General features: G+C 42.6%; 1 protein-coding gene across 2 annotated transcripts in view; it reads right to left on the bottom strand.

The window, feature by feature from the left end:
* The window catches only part of ADAM17 (ADAM metallopeptidase domain 17), a 64,913-nt gene extending 38,242 nt beyond the window's left edge, over positions 1-26,671 (bottom strand). Inside the window, exons 1-8 of one of the 2 annotated variants that reach the window (XM_075201454.1) lie at positions 26,533-26,671; positions 22,721-23,065; positions 18,262-18,394; positions 16,233-16,366; positions 11,373-11,461; positions 10,427-10,592; positions 2,736-2,872; positions 1,756-1,842 (exon numbers count right to left, since the gene is read on the bottom strand). In XM_075201454.1, the coding sequence (XP_075057555.1) occupies positions 1,756-1,842; positions 2,736-2,872; positions 10,427-10,592; positions 11,373-11,461; positions 16,233-16,366; positions 18,262-18,394; positions 22,721-22,856 (882 nt within the window). In that variant the 5' untranslated portion in view covers positions 22,857-23,065; positions 26,533-26,671. Of the gene's footprint in view, positions 1-1,755; positions 1,843-2,735; positions 2,873-10,426; positions 10,593-11,372; positions 11,462-16,232; positions 16,367-18,261; positions 18,395-22,720; positions 23,066-23,652; positions 23,674-26,532 lie in introns of those variants that run through there. The other variant, XM_075201455.1, reaches the window with a different exon arrangement.
* Positions 26,672-27,831: the final 1,160 nt, after the last annotated feature.

Raw genomic sequence — 27,831 nt, 5'->3', positions numbered from 1 at the left:
CAGTACTGCACATATGCCAGACTACTCGGTTTCCCGTTAACCACCCCCATTCTGTCTGCTCATCTTCCCTCATCCTAGGAGTATAATCACTCTGTCATCTCATGCTTCCAACCTTTTGCTCACCAGCTCACTTATACGGAAACAGAGCTAGGAAATGCTCAAGCCCTCAGTTCTGCATCACAAAAAGCATTGGTACTCACATGCTGCAGTGTGCATTAACCCTACATATATCCTGAGTATTCAGACTGCCTACTGTGAATGGTCATAGTGACTCCAATGTCACTACGCATAGACACCGGGCAGTATCTGGACACAAGGCTGATGTGTAACATTTATATTTGTGAACCAACATTAGTCAGTGGAATGATTTAGTACATCTTGTTAATACATCATGTTTTTTTTCTTTCTAAGTGTCCCTACATGGATGCATAATTCATGAAGAATGGTGTGCATGACCTTTACATTAATGGATTTTCTATGGCTATAATGGGTCACACTTAGGTGAAGTGAAAACAAACTAGAGGAAAAACACAATTATGGGATTCTCTGATTACTTCATTTTTACTCTGTTTTGTCTAAATTTCATTATTTTAATGAGTTTATTTATTGTAATGACAATGTTACCATGCAAAAATAATATTTGAACATTTTCAGAACATACGATGACAATCGGCATTAAACAGAGTAATGTAACTCAGACTACAGGAGATAAAAAAAGGAAGATTTTGGGGGTCACAATGTTGATCCATGTTGGGGGGCTGCTAATCATTCAAGAGAAGATTATAATAGAAGATTTTGTCCAAGCATTGGTCAAATTAGGTCATGCTGACGAGTGAAGCATCAGGTTTGGGTGCAGGGACCAAGATTCCTACATCTTATAGAAATATTTGGCTGTCTTATTTATGATGGCAGTCATACATTCCCCACAATAGGGGCAGCAGAATGCTCGGCTGACTTTCTGGCGTAAAGGGGCTGAGGCACTTTACCAGCCAGATGCTAGCTGAGAGCTGGCATAATATCGAAAAATTAGCATATTTTATATTATATTAGCATAAGAGCTAATATAATAAATTTATTTTGAAAACCTGACTCTGCAGTCTGTTGAGCTGCAGTGACATCACTGGCCCTACCCCGATTTAGGAATCTACCAACAAACACGGTGCATTTTGCCATATGGCACTCATAATCTGCCTGCTCATTAATATAACCACATCTCTCCTAATTTGGTAACCAGCTTCAAGTTATGAAAGATGGACATTTAAGTACTAGTATTTTTACTTATTGACAAAAATCATACAAGCAGTGTATACACACAAGGATAGCGTATTCACTTGATGTTATCCACATTGCACATCTTTAACTTCTTTTAAGATATTTCCCCAATCACTGTTAAAATCCAGATCCTGTTAAACACAGATGTGTCCTGACTCACTGGTAGGGAATCACTGGACACGCCTACTGTGAACAGTAATTGATTAATTGTAAAGGTCACCTAGGCACCCCAGGAACGGACTGACCCAGTTTGCAATTCACACTGATTCGTCCTGACCAAATGTGCCTTAAGGGAGATGAGCGGTGTCCCTATAGGGCGTCCTTAAACATGTGGAAGGGCCACGCTCTACTACACTGCATGTATAAACATTGTATGGACAGGAATATGATATGATACGTTTCATAAGTCCAGGAAATCTAAATATGCCCATTACAAGTGTGATTGTGTTTATGTATGTGATATAATAGAAAGTAGAATGATACCTGTTCTATCTGTATGCCATATCCTTTCCATTGGGGGTCCCACGTAGTGTTTCTGTAGATGTCATCCACACGGTCAATGAGCTCAATCTACAATCATCAGGCGATAACATATTAACATTTCAAGCTACTAAACATTCACTATCTCAGATGATTATGCACTTTCACCCTTTCGTGAATTTTACCTAAATGCTGCATAAAACAAGACTATTGGTAATGATCAGAAAACTACAAAAATGATTAGTTTACTTAAAGTGTTTCCGTCTCCACTCTGTGCCTCATGTCTAGTGATGTCACTGCGCCCTAATGAATCGATAGGCTGCATTCGCACAACTATTGGGTCTGCGCACACAATGGCTGCCTTCACTCTGTATAGTTGACAGGTACACTTTAAATATTTCCTAGATGTCGTATTAGCAATTCACATGTATTCATATTTCTTAGCAAAAACCTGTGTGAAGTGGCATTTTATTCATTATAGGCTTGTTAAAAACAGGATACACTTCACATAGCACATTATGTACAAATATTTTGTGGCAAAAATTACTTCAGCACTACAGCCAAACAAATTAGCAAGAGATTTGAGCCACTTAAAAAACTACTTGTCCATTATTTCAAATGTGCGTGAAAGTGAAAAGTGACGGATTAAATTAGATACAAACATTTGCATGTGACACGATCTAAAGGGAACAGTATGGGCAGTGAATGGGAAACGAATTGAAGATGTTACAAATTGTTTCAGCAAATAGGATTATTTTTAATTTCTAGTTATGCATTCTTGTTTACAAGACATTTGATGTGTTTGGATGCAACAAACATCCAGCCACACCAGGCCAAACTATACACCTGACAGAAACAGTGCAGAGGAAGAATCAGGGAGATTTCACTGGATTATTTGATTTGCATGCTTTATAAATTGATTTAAACCATGTAAAGCCACAATGCGGTAGACTGACCCGTGTAGTACAGGTGTTATTTCTTACCAGGTAGTTGATGGTAGTGCTCTCTTCCTTCCGCCCCATATATCTGTAAAAGCGATGGTCTGCCACCACCAGCATCTTACAAGTGTTCTTGCTGGGGTCAGGGCCTGCTCTCTGCCTCTTCTCTCGGTGGAAATGATCTGTATTTGGATATGGTGGAAACTCTGATTACTACCGAAGGGAATAGGTATTCTGGGATACAAATGTATGTTTCTCAGGACTCAAGGACTTGGATAGCCAATTAAGATCTGCATACTTAAATAGGATGACACCTAACAATGACCAACAAACAACTATCCAAAATAATATATTATACAGCCCACGTGACTAGCATATTATACCCAGCAGTGCCAGCATATACCATCAAGTGATACCAAAATGTAATCATATCTTTTCTCCCGCTCTTTTGGATTGGTTACAAACCATTATTTCTTGGTTTCCAAGGCACAGGGTGATAAAATGTGAGGCACAGGCTGATACTGCATGTGCCATAAATCCCAGTGATAGTGTAAGTAGCCAGACAAGTGTGGAACCCAGATCTCATTGCAGTGAGCAGAATCTTAAGCATTACTGGGTTATTGACCTTTGCTTCCTAGCTGTCTGGTCACTGCACACAACCTACTCTGTATTCCTTCTCAATTCACTCAAATTATCCAAATTGGATGAGATATGGCTGTGCGGGCCCAGAGGCTGGATTACTATTGGAGCCCGTTAGTGCAGATGGAGAATGACCACACACACACACACACACGTTAGCTTATTACAACGATAATGACCCAATTGATGTTAATTGGTTAATTATAAGAAACTGTGATTGTTCTGGGACCACGGGCCATTTACCAGATATCACAATGTGTACAGCCAGCAAAAGCTATCTAGGATATAGACAACACTATCCAGTAAGAGTTCAACCGTTACCTATTGTATGAAGTGAGAATAGGGGGGGAGGGGGGGGGGGGGGGAGGGAACCTTCATAGCAGCAGACAATAAAGTAACATACATATATAGCCTTCAGGGAAAAAGTTACCTACACGATACACGTTTCAACTATCCACACCTATACAGGTACACAGTTTATTGTGCTCACATGATGACTGGAATTATGCATTTATTTTGGTATGTATTTTAGATCACCCAGTTCTGGAACAAAGTTGCACAACCATGCTCTATAACAGGGTCTTACATTGTGGCCCCACCAAGTAAGCATCCCTCCCTCTTTTTTTTCTTCATTTAACCCCCAAACTACAAGATCTTCTAAATAAAATATATAGATTCAAAACAAACACAATTAAATAAAAACCTAACTATACCAAAGTTTACTTCAACAATGGTAATTAAAACACAAAAATGTTTTCATTTCTTCCTATACTTATTCTTCTCATGCGTTATAACGGAATAATACTGCTTCTACTGTGAAAAAAAAGAGATCCCGTCACCTCAGAGTTCCATAACTGGTATATAGCACTCAGCAAGTGGCCTTGTACTGGTATATGGGTACAGAACACCTCAATGACTTGTATTATCCTTCTATTTCTGAGGTTGGGAACAAGAGGGGGGGGGGGGGGGGATTGCGTAAATTGTTAACATTCAGTGCAGTCAGGTTCTTCATCCTCTGAGCCATATGCCAGGGTTAATAGTAGCTGTGCTTACAAATTCATCAGCAAATGTAGACAAATATAAAAATGTCTATTTTGAAAGAATAATGTTCAAGTAAGTTCTTCGGGAAACATTATTTTGACAAGGATGACAACTTGCTCTTTAATATCTGCAGTTTACAGTCTTGGTTCACTTTCAGCCAGCTTTCCATTAAAATGAATGTCAATAGAGGTCTTCCTATTGCACTTATATAATATGAATACACAGAGAAAAAGGTAACAGGTTAAATACAATTTTAAAATAGCAAAGGCTGATATATCGCTGTCTAACAGGGACAGGAATCTCTATCCCAGGGGTGGGCAAACCTGTCCTCAAGGGCCATATCCAGTTCATGTTTTTAGGATTTCTGTCTGTAGAAACAGGTGGGATAATTACTGACCCAGCCAAATAGATTAACTCAGCTGTACATGATTAAAGAAATCCTAAAAACATAAACTGGATATGGCCCTTGAGGACAGGTTTGCCCACCCCTGCTCTATCCAATCTACTAGACAAGATGTTCCAGTAACTGGTCAGCCCCTAGGACTGCTATTATGAAAGAAAGATCAATAAAATGCAGTAAATCAGGTGGTCACAAAAGACCTTCTAGGTTTCTGCTCTGTGTTTCTCATCGGTATAAGAGGAAGTGTCGTTTACTGAAAGCGCACTGAGAAGTGACATGACAATCTCCCTGGCTGTACTCCACAATACATATTCTTCAGAGATCTCTACACTCCCACTGACATCTGTAAGACGCTCTGGCTGGTCTGGTGCCATTCACAAACTCCTACATATTGCTCAGGAACTAGAGTGGAGAACAAGCTATGCATACGCTTCAATACAATGTTCATCTAAACTATTCTGCTTTTGATATGTGTAGAAATAAGTCCATGTGGATGAAACGTTTGTAATTTTTAGATCGTTGTCACATTTTTTACCCTTTTCTCTATTCACACTGAGAATGTGCCCTTGATCTATAGAAATCGTTCTCAAAGCTCTACATTCAATATGTCAATGAGAGCAAAGGGTGGTGAACAGCTGCTGAATCTCCCGCTACAAATGTAATACACAGGATGAAACGGGAACTAGACGCTCAGATTACCAATTTTGGACTTTATATATGAGCAACCCTTTTAGAGAAAGGGCAGTATGAGGTTACCGCATTTTGCACAAACATAACCAGTTCTGACAGACTAGAAGAAAACAATCAGTATCTAGGCTGTGTATGTATATCACAATAATAATACCATCAGACCTTACCGACATCATCTAGATCAGGTCAGAGTCTGTATAGACAGTTTAGAGCCAGTTATTGCTTGTGAAACAGTATACACTGCTCTGAGTGAGAAAACAGCAGACACTAGAAAATAAACGTTCAGGGAAAATACAAAAATCTCGGAGATGCTCAGCGCTATCGGTGTCCATTTTATTGAAGGGAGGATCACTGTTGCAGACGTTAAACGGAAATGACAGTACATTCTTCATCAGAGCAGTGTTATTAAAGTACCTCTACCTTTTCTCTAAACTCACTTTCCTGCATATAATGCTCAATGGTCCCTTACACTCACTTTCAGCTACACAGCAATTAAACAATTTATTGTTTTCCTTAAGCCGTCACAGCACAATTCTATTGGCGATTTTGGTGAAGTTGACCAGTCCAATTCTTACTGGGTTGGCAGGAGATGTGACATTTACTTTGCATATTCATGAGATTTACTACTATATAAAACAGCAATGGTTTGGGATACAGGCTCACAAGAGACCCAGCTTTTGCCGCTATCCTCCAAAGCTTAATCATACCCCATTCATATTGCACCAAAATCCCGGGTTTTTCCCGGGGCGAGCTCAAAGGTGAGGCGAGGTCTTGGTGCAGTATGAATGGTACAAGTGAACAATCCCGGGTCTAAAAACCCGGGTCTTCAACCCGGGAATTATGGAGGGGTAATTCCCGGGTCTGGAACCGGGTCGCCAGAGAGATAAAGAGAGAGCGAGATAAAGAGAGAGCGAGATAAAGAGAGAGCGAGATAAAGAGAGAGCGAGATAAAGAGAGAGCGAGATAAAGAGAGAGCGAGATAAAGAGAGAGCGAGATAAAGAGAGAGCGAGATAAAGAGAGAGCGAGATAAAGAGAGAGCGAGATAAAGAGAGAGCGAGATAAAGAGAGAGCGAGATAAAGAGAGAGCGAGAGAGAGCGAGATAAAGAGAGAGCGAGAGAGAGCGAGATAAAGAGAGAGCGAGAGAGAGCGAGAGAGAGCGAGAGAGAGCGAGAGAGAGCGAGAGAGAGCGAGAGAGAGCGAGAGAGAGCGAGAGAGAGCGAGAGAGAGCGAGAGAGAGCGAGAGAGAGCGAGAGAGAGCGAGAGAGAGCGAGAGAGAGCGAGAGAGAGCGAGAGAGAGCGAGAGAGAGCGAGAGAGAGCGAGAGAGAGCGAGAGAGAGCGAGAGAGAGCGAGAGAGAGCGAGAGAGAGCGAGAGAGAGCGAGAGAGAGCGAGAGAGAGCGAGAGAGAGCGAGAGAGAGCGAGAGAGAGCGAGAGAGAGCGAGAGAGAGCGAGAGAGAGCGAGAGAGAGCGAGAGAGAGCGAGAGAGAGCGAGAGAGAGCGAGAGAGAGCGAGAGAGAGCGAGAGAGAGCGAGAGAGAGCGAGAGAGAGCGAGAGAGAGCGAGAGAGAGCGAGATAAAGAGAGAGCGAGAGAGAGCGAGAGAGAGCGAGATAAAGAGAGAGCGAGAGGGAGAGAGCGAGAGAGCGAGCGAAGGGGAGAGAGCGAGCGAGCGAGCGAAGGGGAGAGAGCGAAGCGAGCGAGCGAAGGGGAGAGAGAGGGGGAGAGAGAGGGGGAGAGAGAGGGGGAGAGAGAGGGGGAGAGAGAGGGGGAGAGAGAGGGGGAGAGAGAGGGGGAGAGAGAGGGGGAGAGAGAGGGGGAGAGAGGGAGTACATACTTGTGCAGTATGAATGGGGTCAACCCGGGAAATTCCCGGGTTCGAGGTGCAGTACGAATGGTGTTTCTGAGCTGGGACGCTCCGAGCCCCTGCAAAAACCCGGCTTCAAAAACCCGGGATATTGCCGGGGCGGCAGTATGAAAGTGGTATTAATGACAAGTAGGCTGCTCTGGGTAACACAACCAACACAACAACACTCTATGCTAAAATGTATACAACAAGTGATGACAAGATTTCAAGTCAGGGTTTTCACACTGGTCCTCTTGAACAGCTATAACTCTTATATTGTACCTGACACACAAACAAAAAGCAAGGAATGTTAATTACAAAGGCAGAGTGTTACTGTTACAGAGGAGCCTTTGCCATTATTCTCAATGCACAAGACATTACCATGTGTCTGTAATATAATTTAAGTTTCTGAATAATACCTTCAATTGTCCTTACAGTTTAATTCAGGAAGAAACGCAATTGTAGAATAAAAAGGTACACGAATGTGACATAGTACGTCAATCTATCACACAGACATGATACTAAATTACATTAATGGTGGTGAGGTGCAACCTGTGGGTCACAAACGTACATCCTTTCATTATATAATTACTGGTTTCCAGTAGGACAGTGGGACCCCACGCTGTCCAGTCTGCCTACATCTGACAGACACTAGCCGCAGCTAATTAAGAGTGTAATGAATCTGAAGGCTTTCAGCTGCCCTTGTGTCACTGTACATGGTTTTGCTCAGATAATTACACTCTGTTAGTTATGTATCTTGATTGATTGTGTGTGTGAGGGGGGAAGGGGGAGAGGGAGGGTATAAAAGTGTCTATAATGAAAATCTTGTGAAAAACTACTTATTTATGACATTTTCCAAAATTGTTTTCTTTTTTCTGTTGCTGGAAAATCATAATTAATGATGATGATTTGTCTTCAATAATATTTAGTGTAAATGAGAGCAGAATCACTTACATATGTTCATATAACATGCAAAGCAGAGGGATGAACAGGACAAATGCCACCTACAACTAGATAACATAACTTGTTACATCAGCGGGCAGATTCATGGCTCAAGACTTTCCAACAGTAAAGCTTGGGACTAAGCAGGGCAGATGCACTGTATACAGGCTAGTGTGTGCAGATTCTCATCACATAGGAATGCAGTCACTGTACTGACAGATTACACACAGTGCACCAAACACCAGCCATGAGGCCTTAGAACAAATGGACACATTCCATCTGCTAGAAAGAACATATTAGCAGATTGTACAGGGATGGACTGTGGAGATATTGTGTCCATCACCTATTTATAGTGGAAGCAGACATAAATTTTGTCTGGACCAACATTCATGAGAATGTAGCTTAACAAGTCACTGGCAATTAAACTACTGAGGTGGCCAGTGACATTACAGCATAGCTATCGATTGAGCTCATAGATTCTATGAAGGCAACTGAGGCTCTTTAGGTTCGTTACTGTATGCGAGACCTGTAGTAAGGTCATGTACAGCAGTGTATTAATGAAGGCTAGGGGTACAAGAACTGGAAGAGTATTGCAGGACTAGAATTACATATTACCTTGTAGATTCAGATCCAGAAACTAGAGATCAAAAATGTTGTTGGAAAGGATAAAAAACAAAACAGTGTGGTAATGGGAATAAAGGCGTCCTACTGAATATAAGTATATTAGAAGTCTACAAGGAATTCCGGGTCAAAATCTGAAGGAATTTCTTACCATTTTTATATTTTACATAATTCCTTACCATAGATATTTTTATTAGGTTATGATACATACAGCAGACAGTTACACACATCAGTCACTTACACAAATCAGTGGGCAGCACGGTGGCTCAGTGGTTAGCACTTCTGCCTCACAGCACTGGGGTCATGAGTTTGATTCCCGACCATGGCCTTATCTGTGTGGAGTTTGTATGTTCTCCCTGTGTTTGCGTGAGTTTCCTCCGGTTTCCTCCCACACTCCAAAAACATACTGATAGGTTAATTGACTGCTATTAAATTGCCCTTAGTCTCGCTCAGTCGGTGTGTGTGTGTGTGTGTATATGTTAGGGGATTTAGATTGTAAGCTCCAATGGGGCAGGGACTGATGTGAATGAGTTCTCTGTACAGCGCTGCAGAAATAGTTGCACTATATAAATAAATAGGTGATGATGATTAGGTGATCCTCATACCAGCTGTGTTTTACGGTCACCGACAGTCATGAATTCTACCACAGAACACCCTCACAATGTGACAAATGACATCCCTGCTCTGCAGCAGTAATTTACACATTTTTACTAGTTGTTTGCGGTTTCAATTACTTAATTGCTAGCTTGGTGCAACTTCCATATTGCTAGTAACTGCTCAGGAGCCATTATAATGGGCATGATGCCAGGGGACTGAAAATGTAAAAGTCATTTTTGACCGACAGTTTTGTTTACTGGAGTAGGTACATGTTTAAATTGTATCACTAAATGCAGCATGTCACTGTTTGCAACTGGTATATCTGATAAAGCTTTTCTGTAGAGTAATGACGTGATTACCAATTACAAATCGATATCTCTCTAATATCTATATATCTATCTATCTATATAGCTCTCTCTATATACACACACACACATATTTCTATCCCATAGTGCTGCATTGCCCATAATTGCCTATTATCCCCACAGTGAAGCGACTCCCCCTTGCTGCTCATGAGCCGAGGTCTGGTACAAGCTTCTCCCCTTTACAAGTGAGTGGGCAGGAGAGGAGGAAGAGAAGCGCCACTTAATACTAATTTCAAGCTTTTGCTTTTCCCCTTCTACAATGATTATCATTACTACTGTGAAACGAACAGCGCTAACAATCAGTATGTCACTAGAGAAGACATCACAGTATTACAAAAAACACAACTGTTCTATAGCAATTAAATCTAACTCTTAAATCAATAACAGATGAAAAAAAGAATATATTGGTTAAATTAAAAGCCTAACACTCGGAAAGAAACACGGGGAACATTTATAAACACCGCTGCAAAGGGAAAGAAGCGACATTGCCCAGTGCACTAGAAGAATGACGGAATCTGCTGGCTTACTACGGGCAACACAAATGGTTGACTTGTACCAGTTATATTACGTGATCTATAGTAACAGTAACTGCCATCTACCTTCATGTGTATCAGTGGGATCCTGCTCATTCCTGAAGAGGTCCTGTTCAGGTGTGACGTAACCACACACTTTGGAGGACTGGAGGCGGGAGACTTTTTTGATGTCTTCGGACTTGTAGACCAATAGGCTGTCCTTCGATGTGTCCTCTGCAAACCTCCACAGGGGCTGAAAGAAAATAGGTTATTCAATTACAGGGCAGGTCAAAGGTCTCTGCTTAATGGTTTAAAGACTTGATGACTTTCCCTACAATGTTTGTATAACTGTCAATATATCAGATAATTTAAGAAAGATCAATGGGTTGTCCAGGTAAAACAAACATTTTCCTTCATCAAACCCAACCGAACACATTTTATATATGTGTACTTACTCTTCCTGTGACAATGTACTGGGGGAACACAGGGGTCTGTGTTAGAGAGGCAGGAGCAAGGCAGTGTACAGTGTATGTATACTACATGATTGTTGGATAGGAAAGAATCAATAAACAGTAGAAGGACAATTATAGGGGAGGGATGTGGGGAATTTTAATTTAACTGGTCATCTCCTTAAAACCAAACAAGTGCCCTATAAAGTCAAGTGAAGATCTGTTTGGTTGAAACAACTAAAACGCCTTTGTAATTGGTCTCCACCGTGGTGGAGCAGAACACCAAAGGCTTTAAGAGGGGGCTAACCGTTGAAGGCAGTGTTCAGGATGAGGGTTCCCCATAAAATCATTGAAGGGAGACTAAACAAAAACACAGGGTAGGTAAGATGGTCTAAAATACCATCTATCCTGTTTACAGTTTAAGCGCATGGTAACCCATTTCTCAGCCACAAAGTATTAGGACCCCATCGACATTAGGTAAAAACCTTTATAATGTCATATTATATACATGTTTTAAGAATATCAATTTTTAAAATGATAGAAAAACCCTTTAAAAATTGCAAAAACAAATTTGCGAAACCTACCTCAATGTTATATTCTTCCCCGTTTGTTGTGATTCGGGCTGAAAAATCACCATCACCAATGTGTGCTATGATCTTTGAATTGTGCTCCCCTGCAATAAACAAGTCAGTGAGAAATAAAGAAAAGGACAGATCACCGTCATCAACATTTATGTATATAGCGCCAGCAGATTCCGTAGCGCTTTACAATTGGGAACAAACAGTAATAAAACAATACTGGGTAATACATACGTAGAGGTAGGAGGGCCCTGCTCGCAAGCTTACAATCTATGGGACAAGTTGGTTTGATACACAAGGGTAAGTGCTACATTATATTGAATATTTGTCCAGCTAGAATGCAAAGGTTACAAAGTATTTAGTGGGCTGTATGCTCAGTCACACAACTATGTTGGTCAGAGGGTTGTTGTCTTGTGTTAGCTGTGCAGAGGGTGGTAATAGGGTAAGCTAAGGAGATTAGGAGGGTGGTAGAGGAATACTATAAGCTTGTCTGAAGAGGTGGGTTTTCAGAGAACGCTTGAAGGTTTGAAGACTAGAGGAAAGTCTTGTGGTGCGAGGATCGTTGGTGGGGTCCAGGAGGGGAATAGATGACAGCAACACTCATAGAGAATAGAAAAAAACCTGAACAGTATGTACTTCAAAAGATGTGAACGTGAGTGATGGGACATTTAGTAGAACTGTGAACGTGCATTGTGGGGAGAGAAGTAGTCCAACCCACCTCCTTGTCTGCCTCCAGGTCTGGGGTGTGGGTGAAATGGAGACCACCATGTGACAGGGCTGCAGGTGAGGCAGTGTCTGATTGCATGAGCCATGTTTCTGTTATTGCTATAAGGTTGAGACTGTTTGAGAGGAAGGGGTCATGTATGAAGGTAAATTTGTTACAAACAGAGCGTGCATTCCAAAGGACACATTTAAAGGACTTTGGAAGAGATGGGAGACAGGTGATGCGTTTGAGGTTTGCTGGATTTTGGTAGCTTTCAAATATATGCGTGTGGGAGACCTGGATTGGGTGATATAATCACCAGCTAATAGAAGCAAGATAAGAAAGATAATTGTAATACAAATCTACTGTGACAACAAGCAGTAGGGAGGTCTAGAAATGCTCATTAGACTGGTGGAATTAACAAACTGAGTCAAGGTGAAGAGATAGCTACTGATGGCCATGTTCATACTAATGATTTATATAGAAGTGATGTTGGAACAGCACAGAGAGCTGTCCTGGTTCTAGGGGAACAGAAGTTCTTCTTAAGGAATTCACACATTTAATTAACACTTATCTGAACATACAAAGACATGGAAGGAACTAAAAAGCAACCCCACACATGAATGGTTTTCATGATGCTTTACTGTTGGCATGACACAGGACTGATGGTAGCGCTCACCTTTCCTTCTCCGGACAAGCGTTTTTCCAGATGCCCCAAACAATCTGAAAGGGGATTCATCAGAGAAAATTACTTTACACCAGTCCTCAGCAGTCCAATCCCTGTACCTTTTGCAGAATATCAGTCTGTCCCTGATGTTTTTCCTGGAGAGAAGTGTCAAGAAGTCTTTGCTGGCCTTCTTGACACCAGGCCATCTTCCAAAAGTCTTCCCCTCACTGTGCGTGCAGATGCACTCACACCTGCCTGCTGCCATTCCCAAGCAACTCTGCACTGGTTGTGCCCCGATCCCGCAGCAGAATCAACTTTAGGAGACAGTCCTGGCGCTTGCTGGACGTTCTTGGACGCCCTGAAGCCTTCTTCTTGGACGCCCTGAAGCCTTCTTCTTGGGCACCCTGAAGCCTTCTTCACAACTATTTAACCTCTCTCCTTGAAGTTTTGATGATCTGATAAATGGTTGATTTAGGTGCAATCTTACTAGCAGCAATATCCTTGCCTGTGAAGCCCTTTTTGTGCAAAGCACTGATAACTGCATGTGTTTCCTTGCAGATAACAATGCTTAACAGAGGAAGAACAATCATTTCAAGCACCACCCTGCTTTTAAAACTTTCAGTCTGTTATTCTAACTCAATCAGCATGACAGAGTGATCTCCAGCCTTGTCCTTGTCAACACTCTCACCTGTGTTAATGAGAGAATCACTGACCTGATGTCAGCTGGTCCTTTGTGGCAGGGCTGAAATGCAGTGGAAATGTTGTCTTTGGGCTAAAAGTTCATTGTCATGTTTCAAATTAATTGCAATTCATCTGATCACTCATGACATTCTGGAGTATATGTAAATTGCTATCATAAAAATTGAGGCAGAAGACTTGTGAAAAATTATATTTGTGTCATTCTCAAAACTTTGGCCATGACTGTATGTCTCTACCAGATTTGTGCACCTAAATTGGGCAATATTTGCCCATTATTCCTTGCAGTATTGTTCAAGTTCAGTCAAATTTCCTAGTGAGCGGTGATGGACTACTCTCAAGTTTGTCCACAGATTTTCTATTGGATTTAGGTCAGGGCTCTAACTTGGCCAGTCAAGGACATTCACCTTCCCATCCTTAAGCCACTGCACTGTTTTCTTGGCTGTATGTTTAGGGTATTTGTGCTGCTAGGTGAACCACCTGTTCATCTTCAGCTGTCCAGCAGAAGGCCACAGGTTTTCCTCCAGAATTTTGGTGTACTTGGCAGCATCCATCTTTCCTTCGCTTCTGACCAATTGCCCTGAAGAGAAACACTTCCACAACATAACGTGTACACAACCATGCAGCACAGTAGGTATGGTGTGCTTTGGGTGGTGTGCTGTGTTTGGGCCAAACATAGCGCTTGGAGTTCAGTCCAAAAAGTTCCACCTTGGATTTTATCTAGCCATACAACCTTTTTCCACATGGCATCTAAATCTTCCAAGTGTTTTTTTCCAAGCGGAAACAAATGGTGTGGCACTTTTTCAGAAGAGGCTTCTTTCTTGCTACCATGCCATACAGGGCAGCTTTGTGTAAAGCTTGAGAGATAGTTGTCACATGTACAGATCGACCAATTTCTGAGCCATAAAATCTTGTAAGTCCTTCAAAGTTGCTATTTGCCTCGTTAGCTTCCCTGATCAATATCCTCCTGGCTGTCATCCAGTTTGGAGAAACGGCCCAATCAAGGCAAAGTGTTGGTGGTGCCTTCCACTTCTTAATAATGCTTTGAACAATACTCAGAGGGAGAGTAAAAGCCTATGAAATCTTTTTGTATTCTTCTCCTAACTTGTGCCTTTCCACAACTTTATCCCTTAGTCCTTTTAAAAGCAACTTTCCAACCATGGTGATTTATTTGCCTTACCATACTCTACTAGTAGTGGAATCATCAAGAAACAGCTGGTTTTATTCTGAAGAGATCAAAACCACTACACTTGATGTCAGGTGGTGGCCAATTCTCCTGTTGTGTCTTTGGTTGTACCCGACCAAGTTTACAATGGTTACTCTAAGGGTATGATCACTTATCCACAACAGGCATTTTAGTAATTAAATTATATTAATTGCTTAGAAGTTTTGTGAGTTATTTTCACTTTGATGTTGGAGGTTATAATGTGTAAATACAGCTGGAAAAAGTTTGATGTAATTTATTTCCATTTTCATAATGTAATGTGACAAAAGGTAATGGTTGGGACAGGGTATGATGATTTTCTATAGCCACTGTATGTAAAATTATTAGCTAAAAAGAACTGCAATTAATAAAAGTCACTCCGGATAGGAATGAGAGCATTTCAGAAACTCTAGACATTGGCAAGAGATTTTCTGAATAGGAACAATATATAGATAACATGAGGAAATGGATATAGTATTAATAGAGAAAATCACTGAGCTGTCAATGACAAATGAGGTGAATATTATGGAAGATTTGAATATGCCTGATGTAGACGGGAATCTGACAAATGAAAAATCAGTCAGGAGTAGCGATATCCTGGATTGCCTGAGTGGGACATCTATATCTACAATTTGCCTTTTCTTTATATTTCAGATAAAAAAAAGTGCAGAGGCCCTGTAAGCTCTTGTCTGTAGGAAGATTCTATGTTTCAATGAATGACAAATTCACAATGTTTTTACTATTCATCAGCGAATATATAGAACATTTTCAGATTTTCACAACTAGTAACAGAAATTGCGGTATATCGCTACTTCATATTTGTTGTTACTAATGATTAGCAGGTCTGAGAACCTCAGCCACTGTTAGCAATGGTCATCATCTCCCTGTGCAGATCATTTTGTTGGGAGTAGGGACTGGCTACCATCTCTATACATTTTGCCCAATTCAGTTAGCTATTTCATATCTCATCAGCCATTGTTCCAATGTGCTCATAAAGGCACTGGTGTTCTAGGCATAACTCATCCATGCTGGGACCATCTTAAGTGATAAATGAATACATTAAATTGAGGGCTGACAAAACCCAGTCAGAATGGTGACGCGATCATGTTTTCCCATCAGGTCTCCTCTATAAAAAAAATTTGCTTTCTTTATTTTTGTAGACAGGCCCCACTGCAATTATATTTTCATATTTGCTAGAGGCACCAATAAAGCCATGATCAGTTTTCACTATGTGAGAGCAGATCTGATCGATGTAAGAGCACAGTGTAACACTGGGCATGGGAGATCTAAATACTGTGAACCAAGTGTAATGGCTCCCAGTACTGCAGAGGAGGGAAGAGCTAGAGGTCACATGGTGCAGTGGGCTGCAAGGGGCCACAGGCTGGTATAATATGCTAATAATGTCTAACTTAATTGAATGCAAAGTGTGAAGCTATTTTTTGTTTCAATGTAAATACCAACAAACCCAAATATTTTCTGCAATCATCAAATTGTTAAAACAAATGCTGGCTCCTATGTTTTGGCCTGTCAAAGGCCAATACAAAACACCAATGATACAGAGCAGTAACAAGTGTCCTAAAGGAAGTATCTACTAACCAACAACATGGCCAGTGAAGAAGTCGGAGCGCTTAACAGGAAACTCCTTTCCTTTCCCGTTCCCATCCAACACCACTGCTTTCAGGTTCTCAGAGAGATGATCTGCTTCAGATGTTAAGTACAGTTTAAAATGCCTGGAAAATGTCAAATAAACAGATTATGTAAATTACAGGAGGAGGAAACATAACGCAAAAGACGACGAAAACAGCAAACAATGTACAGCCTGGACTTCTGGTTTTACAAAAGGACACTGGTAGTGAAAACAGGTTATTGTTGCAGCACATTCTGGAAGAAACAGACACACTTGGTAAATAAAGAGTTTCTGAAAAAACAATGACAGTGCGTAAATGTGTACAAACTATACTACCAATGGTGCAAGCTCCCCACCAGGGTAAGTGTATTCGCCTCGTCAGTCTCAGATAGATGGTGGAGAGGCTGCAATATGGGATTTGCAAAGTGGTGCAGTAGATGTAGAGCAGTGAGAGGGAGATCAGCCTTGTAGCTGCATTTAGGATGGATTGAAGTGAGGATACTTGGGTGACAGGAATGTCAGACAGAAGGAGGTTGTAGTAGTCAAGATGAGATGACAAGAGAAGAGATAATGTCCAGCCTGCACAGCTGATACTATAGGGCACATTTTCATATACCCTTAAACCGAAAAGAGTTTTGTTTAACCCAGGCAGACTGTGAGATTTGGAAATTGTGTACAAACACCAATTATCACAACACAGTGAGAAATCCTTACATTTCACATAGCACTAACAACAGCCGTACTAGCATACACTAATCCCGGGTACACACTACAGAAAATTTCTCCCGATGGGATATCGTTAATGATTTTACCAACGTCTGGGGGGGGCCTGGAGTCCCGATCAGCAGCCGATTCATGTGTACACACTTTACACGTTTACTAAGGTTTACCATCAGATCTGTGCTCTTCATCTGTCATAACTATCGGCTGAAAAGATCGTAACTCTGCACACTTCATAGAGATCTATGGTCACTGCTGGTATGAGTGCATACACACTGCAGAATTGTAACAACATTGTTCCATCACTGAATGAGATTTTTAATTCAGTTTAAAAATCAAACGAAACAATACTATATGCTTTGGAACGATAAATCGTTAGAGTGTACACACTACTGCAATATCGGGCCAAACGGTCATTTATCATGTGATTTCCCCGATAAACGGCTGTGGTGTGTACCCAGCCTTACTGGAACGCCTATTACGTATGACTATGACACATACACTTATCATGCAGATAATTTTCTCTCTTTCCTGGCTCACTGGATCATTCAACTGTAAGAACTGGGCTCTACAATGTTTTTAGCGTCTAGGAGCCTAAAACTTTATGAGCCAGGCAAATTTTAATTCATTTTTATATGGTATTTGCTATAAGATAGGGGACCATAGATTAAACCCCCTTTACACACAGCTCACCCCTTACAGTCATTGCATTTAATCTACATAATAACCCTTCCCTATCCCCACATCAATCCTGAAGTCCACACTCTAAGCTTCCCCTCACAGCACACATCCATTCACCGACCACTTCAGCATCATCACTGCACCATTACTGCCTCCACCCCGCTCACAGCTACACTGCTGCTCCACGTTTACTCAGAGATGAATGATCATACATCATTTCCCTTCTGAGTACTTCCATGATACAGAGCCCAAGTCCTCTGGATGAGGTCCCCTCCAAGAGAGCTTAAATTTTATGCTCCAGAATGCTAGGAAGTGTGCACAGCATTCTGGGGTGTCAATTAGATGCCATTGTTGGTGGTCAGAGAAGAGAGCTTGTTACAAAGTCCTCTTTACCATACACTGTGCGACATAACACTGGGAGCAGAACAACAAACGTCCCTATTTATGCTGGGCACGGCTTCCCAGGAGTAAGGTGCCCAGGATTTGACAAGCCCTGCGTGAGAATGTCAGTATACACTATCAAACAAAGCCCCAGATGATGTTCTCCGAGTGTCAGGATGGTGGGCTAAAGGTTCAGGCACCATGGGGTTAGATTACCTGTGCAGGGCAGTGAACTCCAGCATTCTCTCCACATGAGATGGAGCCTGCAGGTCCCGTTTCCTCACAGAGTGCTGTTGGATACCAGACAACGAGATAACATCATATTCTGACAGCATTGAGTCCAGGCTTTCTGCAGACAGAAAGATTAGATACAGGATAGATTTAAGTATTCATGGGACTCCTTCATATTGTACTTTGGGGGGTATGTGCAGGAAGACTTTCACTAGAGAGCCACAATGACATTACCTGTAAAGCAGTGTACAAGAAAACTAGCCAACTGCCATAAAACAAATGAGAACCCATCACAATAATACGAAACCAAAATAAGTATGTGGGAAGCATTATATAATAATGCCTGTCAGGTCAACCCATAGCATCTTCTTTACCACTTAGTGTCTCATGTCTCCCGTATATAAAAGATACCTACTTTCAACATTTTATTCACCATTAAATCATTTATTTAACATGGAAAATACGTATAATTTAAGAGCAGCAGTCTTCATATTTTTCGCCCTTTATATGTCCCTGGGTTCTTTGTTAGTTTTTTCTTTACTCAAAAGTGTTTTGTGCACAACATATTTAGAAAGATTTAAAAAAAGGAAGTCAGCCAGTTCAGAGCATTTTGTTGAGCACGCTATGCTCTCTTCCAGGAAGGCTACCTTTCACAAGGACAGCAGAGAGGTATAAAGGAAGACAGCCAGTTTAGTGCATTTTGTTGAGCGCGCTATGCTCTCTTCCAGGAAGGCTTCCTCCAAGAGGACAGCAGAGAGGTATAAAGGAAGTCAGTCAGTGAGTGAACACATTTTATATCAACCATTTTTCTTTTAGCTTGGGATCTAAAACAGGTCTGTGAGTCATAGTTTTGCCCTCAGATTCTCTTACAAATTAATAATGTATTTCCTTTTACCAGGCGTGCATTAATTAATATAAATACTTGCATAACGCTGGAGCCAGTCAATCAAATCTAAAATCTTTTAATAAGCCAGAGAAGGGTTGCATCAATCATCAAAGAAAATGATTCCCACAAAGTTAACGAGTAATTTTTTAGATGCATTGACTATCTGGTTCCAGAGGTTTGTTCAGCCCTGGCCTTATAAGTACTGGCCCATGGCACAAAATAATAGATTACACCCAAGAAAAATAGCTAAGACACTGACGTTCAGTTCGCCCAGAACATAGAAACCCACTTTGTTCTATTAACATACATTAACTGCCCAACACAATAATAGAACTGACACATGTGAGCAAAGGTAGTAATATTCAAAGAAAACAATTTTCCTGCATACGGGTCTACTGAATTCAGCAAATCTGACTTTATCTAGCAAGATTAAAGTATGGGGTATTACTTTCATTTATATTTAAAAGACTAGATATGGGGGTAAATGTATCAATGTCCGGATTCTTCAACTCCGGCGTGTTCAGCGATTAAATTTAAATCGGCGCTGCATTGTAAAGGGAAACTTCCCTTTACAAGGCAGCGCCGCTTTAAATTTAATCGCCGAAGACGCTGAACACGCCGGAGTTGAAGAATCCGGACATTGATACATTTACCCCCTGGTGTTTATTTGTTTGTATCCTTAGAGGGTATTTTTTAATTTAATCCGAGACCTGGTGAAAATAATGCTACTTATAACTAAATAATCATTGTCTTTATTGCTTAGTCTATACCACATTTGTGCTCAGATTCAGAGACCATTCATCAGCACAGAACTTCTGCTGAGATTGCAGAGACAGTACTTAGGCTCTTGTGCTTTCTGTCAGTGGGAAGAGGTCAGGATTTCCTGCATAAGAATCATGTTTTCCACTAATACCACAACATGGCCTTAATAAACTCATACCCCAGCTGGTTAAATATACAAAGTGCTTGCTCTCCCAATGGGATCATTTCCCACTCTTCATATTAACCATAACATTAGCTAAACAATAAATCTGTCATTTTATATTAGACCAACACAATCATCCACACAGTAGACACTGTACCTTGCAACATTCCCTTTACAAGTCCGGGTTATTCCATGTAAAAATAACGGAATCCTATACTTATGTACTGTACTGAGATGGAAGAGTGTTATAAAAAAAAGTTTTCCAAAGGGAAAGCATCAGACAGCCTTACTGTGTTTAATATAGACTGTGTGATATTCCAAAGACATTAATATTGGAGATTTAAAGCCACAGCGTAACCTACCATCTGTTCTTCATTTGAATATATATTTACGGCGGCCAGATTTATTTGACATGTGAAAAATATTCACTGGTTAAAATGTGCCTAGTAGAGAGAAATATATATGCTATTGTTTTAGGTTATCATCATTAGCTCTTTATATCTCACTAATTCCGCAGCGCTATACAGAGAACTCGCTCGCATCAGTCGCTGCCCCATTGGAGCTTACAGTCTAAAATTCCTAACATACACACACAGACCGCATGGGACTAAGGTCAATTTAAAAGCAGACAATTAACCTACTAGTATGTCTGTGGAGTGTGGGAGGAAAACGAAGCACCCGGAGGAAACCAACGCAAACACGGGGAGAACATATAAACTCCCCACAGATTAGGCCATGGTCGGGAATTGAACTCATAACCCCAGTGCTACGAGGCAGAAATGCTAACCACTAAGCCACTGTTATTCAGAAAAATAACAGTATTCACCTCCAGCCACCCCTGAAACATGTTCCAAATGCTGATGTCTATCTGGAGGTCTGGAGACTGTTCTCATTACACCTTGCTGTAATGTTGAAGCAGGGTGCAACAATGTGAAATTGTGGACTACAGGCAGCTCCCTCTATACCACACTCTGGACTATTCTCCAAGCCATATATAAATGCCAACAAATAGAAGTTCAACCTACATCCGTGTGGTGAAACAAGGTGTTTTAATATCACCTCAACCAGTCTGCACCTCGTTTCTCACAAACTGTGGACTATAAAAACATATACTATTTCTAGCCCTCTGGTTCCTATATTTCTTAGTCATATTTAAACTTGTAATAGGGAAAAGGTCCACAGATAGAGCTCTATGTTTAATTCCAGAGGCCTGCGCTGTGTATTTAAATGTAATGTGTCTGGATTGAGATCTCTCCTGTTTAAACAAACTCTGCTGTATAGCCACAGAACAATACCTATCCTTGATTATATCAAGTGTGGCTCATCTACTATCCCTTTGTCTGTATGTTTGTCTGTGAAAAGGTAAACACAGAAAAGGACCAATCAGGCAGGTCCTGAAACTCCTGAGAAGGTCATTTCTGCCTTTAAATACCAATTCCAAAGAACTGCAAATTGGCATTCACTACCCAGTGATAGCTGAAGTCAGGATGGGGTTGAGATCTAGATCTCTGCCCTGACAGGAAAGGGACAAATCGGTCCCTGGAGTACTGCCTTTGCCCTGATCTACCTCTCCGGATCTTGGAGAGCTGTGCGTCCGCCAAAAGCAGAGTGACAGTGACTCAGGACCACTGCCATGGTAGCCTCAAAGGAGAGAGGGGGAGAAGCTTGAATGGATAGACAGCAAGTCCCTGAGAGAGGCTAAGATACTGGTGAGGTGTTTTCATTATACCCTGTATGTTGTCTGTGCCAGACTGTAGTTCATACTTACCTACTTTCTGTATTCTGTTTCCGGGAGATGGGCGTGACTGGAGGGCGGGAGGGGGCATGACAAATCGCGTCATTTTAACCCCGCCCCCGCAAAAAAAATTCCATTTTGTCGCGGGTGGGGGGGGGGCAAAATGACGTGATTCGGGGTGAATCGCGTCATTTAGCGGTGGCTGCAGCGGGATATTTGCCAGCTCTCCCGGGAGCCTGGGAGACTTACCTTATTTCAGGAGTCTCCCGGACATTCCGGGAGAGTTGGCAGGTATGCTGTAGTTTTATTTGATGCAGGTTATTTAAATATGTTTATTGCCGTTTGGTGCTATCATTGTGTTAAATTAAATTATTTATTTTATTTTGGATATTTGCCTGGGTGATTTTCAAGTTTGGATAGGTACCAGGTAGTACTTGTGCAGTACAGAGGGTTATATTAAACCCGGTATCTTCACAATCGGCAAAGCAAGGTTCAAGGAAAACACAAGTTTTGGCAACCAGAGAGCAGCTTACTATGTACTGTACCCATGAGCAGTACATAGTTCATTTTTTATGTGGTTCTTTGTGACAAAACCATCTAATATTTACATTTGTTAAAAAAAAAATCAAAAAAAATCAAAAGGGAGGTGGGGAGAGTTAGATCCCCTTTTAAAAGGTAATTTGTTCCAGACACAAATTATTATCTGAGGGGAAATGACGACAAATACGAGAGCAAATAGAGCAGAGAGCCAACTTAGACACTGAACGTCACTGAATCGTGGAAGGCCAGAAAAAAGAATGCAAATTCAGTAAGTAGAAGGCTTGTTTAAGCCAGTAGGGGGTAACATTTATTGGTTGTAGTACTGATACCTGGTCAAATATAACCAGACTGTTCTTACCATGGTATTTTCCAGAAGTTTCCATCTGATGTCCCGAGGGTACTCGTTCACCATTCACCAGTGCAGGAAATAACAAATGTGATCGAGAGAGTAAGATGACTAGACAGATCCACGTGCAAGACCAGCGAGTCTTCATCTTTTTCCCAGAAGAGGTTGTCTAGTCTCACATTAAAACAAGCCAAACAGTAAAAGCCCAACTAATCCAATCACCATCAACAGCTACATGCATGCAAACCATGTAACTAACGGATGAAAAGTTCCACAACTGTTCACAGGCATATCCATAAAATAAATATTTCCTTTAAACCTCAGAGGATGTGTGCCCACCATAGTTAGATCGCCTGTCTGAAAAAAAAAGATAAAAACAAAAACAATGTAAGCGAAAACAAAATGTGTTATTTAAAATAATAATTTAAACATTTTCAACTTAAAAAAATCTAAATATAAACAGAATATAAAGGTATTCCATTTGTCTATGACCAATTATCACTATATAGCATGCACATTTTACGCAGGGTTCTACAGGGAATATTTAATCATTTACATCAGTCCCTGCCCCCCATGGAGCTTACAGTCTAAATTCTCTACCACACAAACACACACTCTCCAACATTGACCTTCCAGTATGTTTTTGGACTCTATGAGGAAACCAGAGAACCTAAAGGAAAACGATACAAACATGGGGAGAACATACAAACACTACACAAATAGTGCCCTGGGTGGAATAGACACCATGGCCCCAGCAATGCCAACCACTCTGCCATCTATAGTGCCATGTAGTACATATAAGGGTCGGTGAGGGATGCGACACCTGGAGGAAACTGGGGGAGTTTGGGGTGCGGTACATGAAGAGGGGACTGGTAGGCACAGTCACCTAATGAAAATGGGTGGGCACAGTCTCCCCTAACTAAAATGAGTGGGCACACGCTCACCTAGTGAAGATGGGTGGGCACAGTCAGTCTCACCTAGTGAAGATGGGTGGGCACAGTCAGTCTCACCTAGTGATGATGGGTGGGCACAGTCAGTCTCACCTAGTGATGATGGGTGGGCACAGTCAGTCTCACCTAGTGATGATGGGTGGGTACACGCTCACCTAGTGATGATGGGTGGGCACAGTCAGTCTGACCTAGTGATGATGGGTGGGCACAATCAGTCTCACCTAGTGAAGATGGGTGGGCACACGCTCACCTAGTGAAGATGGGTGGGCACAGTCAGTCTCACCTAGTGATGATGGGTGGGCACAGTCAGTCTCACCTAGTGATGATGGGTGGGCACAGTCAGTCTCACCTAGTGATGATGGGTGGGCACAGTCAGTCTCACCTAGTGATGATGGGTGGGCACAGTCAGTCTCACCTAGTGATGATGGGTGGGCACAGTCAGTCTCCCCTGGTGATGAAGGGTGGGCACAGTCAGTCTCACCTGGTGATGAAGGGTGGGCACAGTCAGTCTCACCTGGTGAAGAGGGGTGGGCACAGTCAGTCTCACCTGGTGAAGAGGGGTGGGCACAGTCAGTCTCACATGGTGAAGAGGGGTGGGCACAGTCAGTCTCACCTGGTGAAGAGGGGTGGGCACAGTCTCACCTAGTGAAGATGGGTGGGTACACGCTCACCTAGTGAAGATGGGTGGGCACAGTCAGTCTCACCTAGTGAAGAGGGGTGGGCACAGTCAGTCTCACCTAGTGAAGAGGGGTGGGCACAGTCAGTCTGACCTAGTGATGATGGGTGGGCACAGTCAGTCTGACCTAGTGATGATGGGTGGGCACAGTCAGTCTGACCTAGTGATGATGGGTGGGCACAATCAGTCTCACCTAGTGAAGATGGGTGGGCACACGCTCACCTAGTGAAGATGGGTGGGCACAGTCAGTCTCACCTAGTGAAGATGGGTGGGCACACGCTCACCTAGTGAAGATGGGTGGGCACAGTCAGTCTCACCTAGTGATGATGGGTGGGCACAGTCAGTCTCACCTAGTGATGATGGGTGGGCACAGTCAGTCTCACCTAGTGATGATGGGTGGGCACAGTCAGTCTCACCTAGTGATGATGGGTGGGCACAGTCAGTCTCACCTAGTGATGATGGGTGGGCACAGTCAGTCTCCCCTGGTGATGAAGGGTGGGCACAGTCAGTCTCACCTGGTGATGAAGGGTGGGCACAGTCAGTCTCACCTGGTGAAGAGGGGTGGGCACAGTCAGTCTCACCTGGTGAAGAGGGGTGGGCACAGTCAGTCTCACATGGTGAAGAGGGGTGGGCACAGTCAGTCTCACCTGGTGAAGAGGGGTGGGCACAGTCTCACCTAGTGAAGATGGGTGGGTACACGCTCACCTAGTGAAGATGGGTGGGCACAGTCAGTCTCACCTAGTGAAGAGGGGTGGGCACAGTCAGTCTCACCTAGTGAAGAGGGGTGGGCACAGTCAGTCTCACCTAGTGAAGAGGGGTGGGCACAGTCAGTCTCACCTAGTGAAGAGGGGTGGGCACAGTCAGTCTCACCTAGTGAAGAGGGGTGGGCACAGTCAGTCTCACCTAGTGAAGAGGGGTGGGCACAGTCAGTCTCACCTAGTGAAGAGGGGTGGGCACAGTCAGTCTCACCTAGTGAAGAGGGGTGGGCACAGTCAGTCTCACCTAGGGAAGAGGGGTGGGCACAGTCAGTCTCACCTAGGGAAGAGGGGTGGGCACAGTCAGTCTCACCTAGGGAAGAGGGGTGGGCACAGTCAGTCTCACCTAGGGAAGAGGGGTGGGCACAGTCAGTCTCACCTAGGGAAGAGGGGTGGGCACAGTCACCTAGTGAAGAAGGGTGGGCACAGTCACCTAGTGAAGAAGGGTGGGCACAGTCACCTAGTGAAGAAGGGTGGGCACAGTCACCTAGTGAAGAAGGGTGGGCACAGTCACCTAGTGAAGAAGGGTGGGCACAGTCACCTAGTGAAGAAGGGTGGGCACAGTCACCTAGTGAAGAAGGGTGGGCACAGTCAGTCTCACCTAGGGAAGAGGGGTGGGCACAGTCAGTCTCACCTAGTGAAGAAGGGTGGGCACAGTCAGTCTCACCTAGTGAAGAAGGGTGGGCACAGTCAGTCTCACCTAGTGAAGAAGGGTGGGCACAGTCAGTCTCACCTAGTGAAGAAGGGTGGGCACAGTCAGTCTCACCTAGTGAAGAAGGGTGGGCACAGTCAGTCTCACCTAGTGAAGAAGGGTGGGCACAGTCAGTCTCACCTAGTGAAGAAGGGTGGGCAGTCACCTAGTAAAGAAGGGTGGGAACAGTCACCTAGTGAAGAAGGGTGGGAACAGTCACTTAGTGAAGGAACAGTCAGTCTCACCTAGTGAAGAAGGGTGGGCACAGTCAGTCTCACCTAGTGAGGAGGGGTGGGCACAGTCAGTCTCACCTAGTGAGGAGGGGTGGGCACAGTCAGTCTCACCTAGTGAGGAGGGGTGGGCACAGTCAGTCTCACCTAGTGAAGGGTGGGCACAGTCACCTAGTGAAGAAGGGTGGGCACAGTCACCTAGTGAAGAAGGGTGGGCACAGTCACCTAGTGAAGAAGGGTGAGCACAATCAGTCTCACCTGGTGACTATGGGGTTTCTAGTGTCACTGTCGCCATCTACTGAAAGTTTTGGTGTAGTCATATACATAATGAATGAAAGAAATAGACATGCAGCGGCTGATGTAAGGGGTGTTAGTATAGGAAACACATAGGAAGACAGACATACACAGTAACACACTAGGGGATGTATCGGGGTATAGAAGGAAGCAGTAGCGGGTACATCACACGGGGGTGCGGGGGTCACACATACAAGACGGTGAGGACACCGGTACAATAACACGCACCTGGCCATGTTGTACCCGGATGTGACGGCGGATACATACAGCTCCCCGGCTACACTGAGCCAGGAGGACCCTGCAACAAGTCTCTTCCTAGTCCTACACACAAGACCGGGCCTTTATTCCGGCGCATATCCCTCCGCCCCTGTCAGTACACTGCAGAGCATGTGAACCGCCTCACGCCTTCCACTGGTCATGTGATCACAGCACGTACATTGCTCACACAGCGCCTGGACCGCTGTGTGTTACTGGCCTCAGTCACAGCCTGTTTGTGAGACAGTTAGTTCCCCATTTACCCCTTACTGGTCAGATAATTAATATAAAGGCATCTAGTTTGCTCACTCTGGAATGTTCAGGTCATTAGCCCCTTACATCACATGTTCTATGTATTGGTTCCTATGCCATAGATCGCTCAGGTGATTTGTATGGCATTTACCCAGCTAACAGCAAAGGGACTAGTTGCACCATAAGTGGCCTCTTTATCTTACATAGATACGCCCTTCTGGAGCTACAAATTGTTTTGTTTTTTTCAGCAAAAGGGCTCAAAATTAACAATAATTTAATCAAAGACTGACAGGTAAGACAACATGACTTCAGTAATGGAGACAGAAATGTAAAAGACACTTCAGTCTCTAAAGATTCATTAGCTGCTTTTCTTTAATGCATAGTTGCCTACTCTCCCAGAATATCCGTGAGACTCCCGCATTTCTGGGAGACCTCCCTCTACTAAGTTGTAGTGATGGGAAATCTAGTTCATTTTGAAGATTAGTTCATTCTGTTATAGTTCACACAAAAGATTAGTTCAAAAGATTAGTTCATTTCACTCATTTGACTCAGTAGTTCATTTCACTCATTTTACTCAGTAGTTCATTTCACTCATTTGACTTAGTAGTTCATTTCACTCATTTCACTCAGTAGTTCATTTGACTCAGTAGTTTATTTCACTCATTTGACTCAGTAGTTCATCTAGCTCAGTTAGTTCAGTTAGATCACTGGCTCTGGAACACTGCTGAGAGAAGTGATTGGAGACATAGATCTAGTCTATTACACATACTGTAGGCATATCTACTACTCCTCATTAGATGAGTTATAGTCCTGTTAAAATGATCAGATAAGTTTAATATGTCAGATCATTTTTAATATTTTAAAAAGGGCAATCACTTATACAAAAACTAGTAGTGACATGTTGAGCTCTGCAAAGTTCATTACATTTTCATTATTATTTTTTATTTCCATAATATGCAAATGAAAAAGACCCAAATTCAGAGTATTATAAAGTGTCACTTTTTTGCTTTTAAAATTGAG

Source organism: Mixophyes fleayi, chromosome 3, assembly GCF_038048845.1.
Source record: "Mixophyes fleayi isolate aMixFle1 chromosome 3, aMixFle1.hap1, whole genome shotgun sequence".
NCBI lineage: Eukaryota > Metazoa > Chordata > Amphibia > Anura > Limnodynastidae > Mixophyes > Mixophyes fleayi.
The sequence above is the reverse complement of the archived record's forward strand: the minus strand, read 5'-3'. Positions and strand labels throughout refer to the sequence as shown.